The sequence below is a fragment of the Nicotiana sylvestris genome, chromosome 2 (assembly GCF_000393655.2).
Source record: "Nicotiana sylvestris chromosome 2, ASM39365v2, whole genome shotgun sequence".
Classification (NCBI taxonomy): Eukaryota; Viridiplantae; Streptophyta; class Magnoliopsida; order Solanales; family Solanaceae; genus Nicotiana; species Nicotiana sylvestris.
Genome location: NC_091058.1, coordinates 192079069 through 192087118, shown reverse-complemented (window position 1 = coordinate 192087118; position 8050 = coordinate 192079069). Strand labels below are relative to the sequence as shown.

Genomic DNA, 8050 nt, shown 5'->3' with positions numbered 1-8050 from the left:
AGAGTATACATTTCAGAAGGGGGAATGTGTTTTGATTGATGGATACTTCATTGGTATTGCGGCACTCTCCTAGTTGATCGATTTAGTTTATATGAGTCCACCAAACTATAGAGTACCTGGTCCTCTATGAGTTTCCACTGAGAAAACTAATGAAACAGTAAGTAAATGAGACACGAGATTTTTACGTGGAAAAATCCCACTCAAGGAGACAAAAACCACGACCTACACTTGTAGACTTTCAACTTCACTAACTTGTAAACACTCTATTAAAGCCACTGTGTAATGACTCTATTACGAAGACTTCAACTCAACTAACTTGTGATACTCTTACCACAAGCCACTTTGTCACTCACTAGTTACAAAGACTTTAACTTATGACTAACTCTAGTCACAATACAAACTCAGAAAGTTTATGGCTTTACAAGGGGGTTCATAAGCAACGGCTCTAGCTAAGCAATTTAGGAATTACAACAAGAACAATCACAAAGTTACAACTCAATTAAGGACAATAAAATACTAGATTTAAGAACTGGTCCGTAGTAGCGTTTAACTTTGTTCTTCAAGCTCTTGAGAATTGAGTTCACTGTTTGCAGAAGACTTGAATGCTTGAAGTGAATTCTCAAGTGTTCAAGTGATGCTTTGTTATAATGCTCTTGTTAATACACCCTTGATGACATCACTTGAATGATGTAAGCACTTGGTAGGTCAAAGGCAAGTGACTGCAAAACTGCTGCAATGTGTGCACTGTTTCTGTGGCAGTCACTTTTCAACTGTCCACAGTTGACTTTCGTACTGCTGTCAGGGAAACACAAGGGATTAGGTCCTTGTCTTATTTCTCAATTTTCTACACTTACAGCAGTTCACATTAGCTGGAGTCCAGGCTGGAATCCGTTCATTTTTGTAATGTGTACAAGTGTGTGATAGGTTCCCTATCTGGTTCTTGACAGTAAGTCTGTCAGATCATCAAAACATAAGACAAAGACATTGAAAACACATCAACTTCCATCTCCCCCATTCCCCTCCTCCAGCAATGTATTCAAAAAAAAAATCCCAAATAAATAACATGTGCAGTATTTCACTGCAATATTTTTCATGGCTGTATGTCTCGATCGTCGACCAGTATCAAGTACTTCCCTGACAGTTTTTGATTCCAAAAAAAAAAAACTGCACTCTTGATCGCTGGATAAACAATTAAGTCGGTCACATGTACACCGCGCCATTGCAATTTTACAAGCTTAACACTTTTGGACTACGTATCTTTAAATAATCAAAAGTTACAAATGATGATCGATAAGTAATGACATTTTTCATTCGTTGACAGGTTAGAAACTTTGCAAAATTACAATAGTGAAACGTTAGACCAATGGTAATGTCTCGATGTAAAACCCTTGATTAAGAAAAGAACTAGCTATCCATAGCTTCAAATTGGCCAAGTTCATGTCCACCTCACATTCTTTTACCTGTTTTTTCATTTTCACAAAAAAATAAAAATAATAATAATAATAATAATGCCCATATGCGAGAAAATGAATTGATATTAATTCTGAAGTCTGTAGGGAATTAATTAATTAATTAATTATATTTAAACTTACATTAAGAGTGAAGGTCAAAATATAATCATCGGCAGAAATAGCCAAGTTGGAGCTTTGAACATTGAATCCAGAAAGAGACTCAAGAGCTTTGAAAAGAGAAGCAGCAACTAGTCGCCCTTTGTTGCATACTAATCTCACGTAAATGCTTCTTTCTTCTACTTGAAAAACGTCCATCTGCATTAGTTTAGCATGTTAATTACTATCATTTTGCTTTTGATTTAAATGCTATATATTTTGGGTAGCATTTGGTTCTTTTAAAAACAGACCTTTGATATCCTCTTGAATGCTGGATAATGGGTCATCAATTTCATTTGCTTGGTATTCTGAAATGGATTATTGTTCGTTTCATTGAAGGAAGACTCAAGACCTTCTATTTCTGCCTTTAGTAACTTTGCTTGCGTTTGCAATCCTTGTACATATAGTATTGCATCTCCTATTATGGAGGCTTTATCCATCTGCACAGAGAAACATTCTCTTCACTCAGAACTAGGTTTAACCAAAAAAAAAATTCATATTGTCAGTATATATGTTAAATTCTTCAAGCATACAGCGTTCCAGTTTCTTACCTTTGTTATATTAGGAACTAAGGAACGCAAGGCATAAAGCTTCTCCTTCATTCTTCCTCTTCTTTTTCGCTCGGAAATTAAAGTTCTTGATCGGTCAGTCCTCGTGCTCTTCTTTGTTGGAGTTGCCGGCAACATAGTCGTGGTGGTGGTAGTTGTTGTCCCAGTAGATTCCTCGTAATCATTGTCGTCCTCGTCCTCGTCCTCTTCTTCTTCCCCGAGCTTCATTTCTCCGGGGAGGGAAGAAAAAAGTGAAATAGGATTATTAGATATGTTTGTGGCATTCCAATCAAATATATCCATTGGTGTTGGCTCAAATTGGACATCAGTCGAAGCAAAACAACCTGTAATGTGTTCACAGTCATAGTTGGGGCAAAACTTCACTATAGGGTCAGCAGTTTCACCCCTAATGAGCTCAATAAATTGTTCAAAGTTAGCCTCGTCCATGAAATTAATAAGCCCGACATCGTTAACATTTTCCATTGGCAATGTTGAACATGCATTAGTACTCTCCATTTTTCTTTTGCTATTTAGTGTTTCCTCTCTTTTACTGTTTCAGCAAGATGGGTTGATGGTGAGAGGTTTGCAGAGAATTTATAGATAACGGAAAGAAGTATCTTATTTATTAATATATTTATTAGAACGCGTGAAAGGAATCGAGATAGTTACTGGTGAAGTTAGAACTAATATTAAAACCGTAAAGTAGTTGACAAATAGTGGAGATGGTGTTTTCATGTTCACCGTGACCTAGTTTTATATCATTATTCGTTAGTGAAGTGATGACATTAGATTCTTCTTAAGAAATATTTAATTGGAATATCAGATGAAGCTGCACCAGGTACTTACTACTGCTATTTTTGGTTTAGCAATGGTGATGAAAGGAAGGACGTCATGACATTATTTTACTTATATTTAAGTAAAGATGCTTTCGGAATTTTTATTTGTGCCCTCATAAAATAGCTAGTAATTATAGGGCATGATTTAATATACTCGTCGCTCTCACTTCGCAACTGTATCACAAAGTATTTTACGATACTAAGCTTCATTGAAATTGACATGACATATTAGGAAGGAGACATGCTTTACGCATACAAATGAAGTGGAGCCACGTACACATTGTTTTTAATTTTGGTATCAGTGATGAAAGAGAGGACATCATGATCGAACTTTAGTTGAACTGTAATCTTCCGTCTCAGTTTGTAAACCTATTTGACTAGGTACATAGTAAGAAAAAATAAAGATTTTTGAAATTTGTGGTTCTAAACAAGTTAGAAATGAGTGCAGAGTATTTGTGTGGCTTGGAAATGCGTCATTCTTTTTGGAACGGACCAAAAAGGAAATATGTTTACATAAACTGGAGAATTTAAGAGAAGATTCCGCTGTTATTTTTGGTTTAATTTTAATATGTGGTTTAATGTACTCACTGGTCACTACTCACTTTGCAAATCCACCCAAAAGACGTTTAAACTATACATAGACTACATTTACGCTAAGATCACAATCACTAACTTTCTCTTTGAAATTGACATGATAATAAATTTAACATAAGGAAGAGGTCAGGAATCACTTAACATGCCTTTTCTCAAATTGATATGTATGTATGTCTCAAATTAGTTTACGTATATTCATGATCGTTTAAGTTTTATGCTTTAATGTTTTATACAATGTTACTCCATCCGTCTCATGAATTGATGTGACAATACTTGATCCGGCATAGAATTTATGAAATATATAATAACAAAATTATAAAATAAGCTTTAAAGATTTATAGTTAATTATTTTTAAATATAAAAACGTGACATTCTTCTTGAAACATACTAAAGAGGAAAGTGAGGGCCATGAATTGGACAGAGGGAGTATTTTTGTATTTTATGCACGAACATGAAATCCAAATTTCTAGACATATCTGTATTGATTATTTATTTTATGAAAAGGGGATAAATATTCCCCTTAAATATGAGAAATAGAGCAAATTCTTTATTTTAAATTTGTTCTTGAATATATACGCTTGTCACTAGTGGATTGGTTTTGATTTTTCCTTCAAATATGGGAAATAGAAAAATTTACCCTTCATTTGAATTTAATTTCAAATATGCCCTTATTATGAGTGGGTTAGCTCATATTTGCTCTACAAATCTAACAGACTGCCAAATTCTTATTTTTACTCCTTTAGATAGTAATATTTATTATTAAGATGGAGTGCCGCCATGCAAGACAATTATTTTAACTCCAAAAATTCCTTATAAATAATTGTAACCAAAAAAAATTAGACTAATCCAAAATTATAAAAGAGCCAAAATATCTAGTTGCTCATCAGATTTATGTCTTTTCCCTATTTAAATTTTTTTTACTCTCCTAAAATCTAACAACTATTAAATAGAACATCAATTCTAGAAAATCAATCAGTTTTCATGAAAAAAAAAATCTTCAACAACACAAATAAAAATTAAAATTCTTCAATTAGTGAAAAATAATTACACTTAGCAAAAATTCTAATCTTATTGAAGAAACTATGATTGCGGCCATGCTAGAAAGAACGAAATCCACAAAATATTAATTTTATTTCTTTTGAGCTAAATTTATGTGTATGGTTGTAATGCCTAGACAAGATAGTTTTGATCTTCACAAACAAAAACTGAAATAGAGAAGTGTCCTTTTAGTAAAATTAAATATTTTTTTGTGAATCTCAGCTTTTGATGCATATATTTTGAAAAAGTCTACATATTCTTTTTCTTCTTTTTGCTCTCTCGTAGTTTAAGAAATAGAAGTTAAATTCTTGACCCTAAAATAAAAGGGTTGATCAAACCTACCTAGTAGGGGTGCATAGAGGAAAGCTAAATAGAATAGCTTGTGGTTATAGTATGGTTACAAATTTGTAAATATTCTTGTTAGGTGGAGATCAATAAAAAATTTCTTTCACCCAAAAAAAAAAAATTAGAGCATATTTGGAATCAAATTCAAAGGAAGAGCAAATTTATTCTATTTTCTATAGTTGAGGGGCAAATCTAAACTACTCCGGTAACGATAAAGGTACATTTGGGATCAAATTTAAAATAAGGATACTTTTGCTCTATTTCCTATAGTTTAGTGAAGCTGTCTGAAACACCAAAGTCAACTCCCCGTCAAATGTTACATCTCGCATTTTTTCGTATGTTAAAGTTTCGTCTTCAGTAAATTGACGTGAACTCGGAGATGATATTATCTGGAGGTTAGCATATTTATGCTATTTATAACAAGCGATAAATAAGTATCATGAAGGATAAAGGATGCACGAATGAGAGAAAATGAGTTTCGTTGACAATGGCAAATTTGGAATAAAATACGGATCAAGTAATAATACTCGCTAATTATAAACTAGTATAATGTAAGATACCATATGACCATGGTAGTATAATGTATAAAGTATATATAAAGTATATTAAAAATAAGTAGAATTTTAAGTAATTTGGGCCAATTTTTAAATTATGAGGGTAATTGATTAATTATCGGGTAACAGAACATTACCGAGTTTACTAATAAGTGGATAAAGATTAATTATCCACCCAACTCCACATGGCAGTCTGCCATGATATAAGGAATGACTAAGTAATTCCTTTCTAGGTGTCACGAAGACACCATGTATTTCATTTTCAAGACTTAGACTAATCAAGTCTTTCACTTAAAAGACAAAACAAACTATACTAAACTTCATTTTGAAATATTCCAAACCAAGAACAGAACGTAAGACCTCACATTATTTCCTGGAAGTTAACCATTTTCTTGTCAATCGATCCCGACAAAAAAACCCCAACAAGAATTATTAAGGTCTTAGTAACATAATTACGTTTTGCGATTCTAGTGGAGTACGGTGTAACCTGTTCCAAGAGTATCATACGAATTTTTACCTACTCCAGGTATGTTAAGGCTTAGCTTTTCCTTCATTTTAGCATGATATCGTAATTACACAAATTTGATAACGAGGCATAAAGGAAAATTCATATTCCGGAATTTACGTATATTTTGCTAGTCTCGCAAATTATATATATTTTCCTAGTTTTGTAAGTTACCATATTCTTCTTATCGGAACTGCATATTCAGTTGAGTATTTCCTTCTTACGGTCAAAAGAGCAAAGAGTTTACATATATATAGTATTAAAAGTATTTTCATTACCATCGAGCTATAATCGATGGGCAGACCTCAATTGGGCAACCTCTGATCAGATGGTAAGTTATATACCGTGCCTACTATGGCCGAGCGCTTTTGATCGAGCCTAGTTGGTCGAGATACAGGGCCTACTACGGTAGAGCAGTTATATATATATATATATATATATATACCGAGCCTTATAGGGCCGGACAACTATTTTACTCACTATATTGAGAGAGTTGAGTCAGTATCAGCAAATAAGCATATCTTCAGATTTTCTTTGACTCCCAGTTGTTTTCAGTTATTATATTATCATTTCAGTTTCAGCTTCAGTATATTGCCTTACATACTCGGTACATTATTTCGTACTGACATCCCTTTCTGGGGGCATTGTATTTCATGTGTGCAGGTTCACACAGACATGTGGGTAGACCTCCTTAGTAGGTTTTGTCCGAGTTCAGCTTTATCGGTAAACTCCCCTTCTTTCGGAGTTGCCGAGTCTAGCAGTGTGGTATATATCTTGTGTATATATGTAGATAGGTTATGGGTAGGTCGGGGCCCTATTCCCATCATAGTACATCTATCAGTAGAGGCTTGTAGATATATCATGTCGGTTAGTGCAGTATGTTGGGCTTGTAGGCCCTGTACGTATATTTTATTAGCTTGTCAATTGTAGTAATTATAACGGCCTTGCCAGCCCAGCTTTATGTTGACACTAGTCCGTTAGTCTCCATTTAGTTTTATATTTAGTATCGCACATTATCTCGTAATATGGCCCGTAGCCAAAGTATGATATTACATGTTCAGAGTCTCTTAGTCGCAAGTGGTATGCAAGGATAGATGAGGCACTAGGTGCCGGTCTCGCCCCCGGACTCGGGGCGTGAAAAAATTGGTATCAGAGCAGTTCTATCCTAGAAAATCTACAAGCCGTGTCTAGTAGGGTCTTGTTTATAGATGTGTGGTGCACCATATTATATAAGCAGGGGACTACAGGGCATTTAGGAATTGGTTACCCTTCTTTCAAATCTAAATCGTACTGTAGTAGCACTGAGTTATAGGAAATTTGAGTTAAACTTACATGTTGATGTTTGCATGCATAGATGAAGGTAACTAGGAAGACTACGGCTAGCCAGAGGAGAGAAACAACAGTAGGTGAGGGGACTAGCAGGGTACCCCCAGTAGATGGGGCCCAATCGGAGTCGCAGGGAGAGATCCCTACCCAGTGATTACCAGCTCCTCCGCCACCTGAGGAGATTCCTAGGGAGACTGCACATCCAGCTCCCCCTTCGCTTCTATCAGATCAGGACTTGAGGAGTGCGGTACATTTGTTGGCACAGTTGGTAGCTACCCAGCAATAAGCTAGGGCATCTGCTAGTGCAGGATCTTCTGAGGGATCTAGGAGTTCGAGGGTCCGAGAGTTTATTACTTTGAATCCCCCAGAATTCACGGGAATATATCAGAGGGAGGACCCGCAGGATTTCATAGATCAGCTTTATAGGATCTTTCGGGTTATGCATGCCATAAAGAAAGAAGCAGTTGAGTTAGTAGCTTTTCGACTCCGATATATAGCCATCCTTTGGTATGAGGGATGGGAATGGTCTAGGGGACGTGATGCACCTCCTGCTATTTGGGATAATTTTTCAGATGCCTTCCTTGATCAGTACTTACCACGAGATATCCGACAGGCCCGACTTGATCAGTTTCTAGCCCTCAAGCAGGGCAATATGAGTGTTCGAGAATATAGTCTCCATTTTGACTCATTGGCCAGA

General features: G+C 35.4%; 1 protein-coding gene across 1 annotated transcript; it reads right to left on the bottom strand.

Annotated features, from left to right (window-relative positions):
* Positions 1–1287: 1287 nt before the first annotated feature.
* On the bottom strand, positions 1288–2736 carry LOC104212553 (transcription factor FER-LIKE IRON DEFICIENCY-INDUCED TRANSCRIPTION FACTOR-like). The gene is made up of 4 exons (XM_009761854.2): positions 2159–2736; positions 1859–2047; positions 1593–1766; positions 1288–1460 (listed from the first exon to the last, which is right to left on the bottom strand). The coding sequence occupies exons 1-4, from the start codon at positions 2669–2671 to the stop codon at positions 1356–1358; spliced, it is 981 nt and encodes a 326-aa protein (XP_009760156.1). The 5' UTR covers positions 2672–2736; the 3' UTR covers positions 1288–1355.
* Between the last annotated feature and the right edge of the window lie 5314 nt (positions 2737–8050).

Bases quoted from the DNA above. Each gene is read 5' to 3' on its own strand.
- LOC104212553 (XM_009761854.2), bottom strand. From the start codon at position 2,671: ATGGAGAGTACTAATGCATGTTCAACATTGCCAATGGAAAATGTTAAC. The intron at 1,767-1,858 runs GTCTGTTTTTAA...AAACTAATGCAG, and splicing joins CATTCAAGAGGATATCAAAG to ATGGACGTTTTTCAAGTAGA. The intron at 1,461-1,592 runs GTAAGTTTAAAT...ATGAAAAAACAG, and splicing joins TTTTGACCTTCACTCTTAAT to GTAAAAGAATGTGAGGTGGA.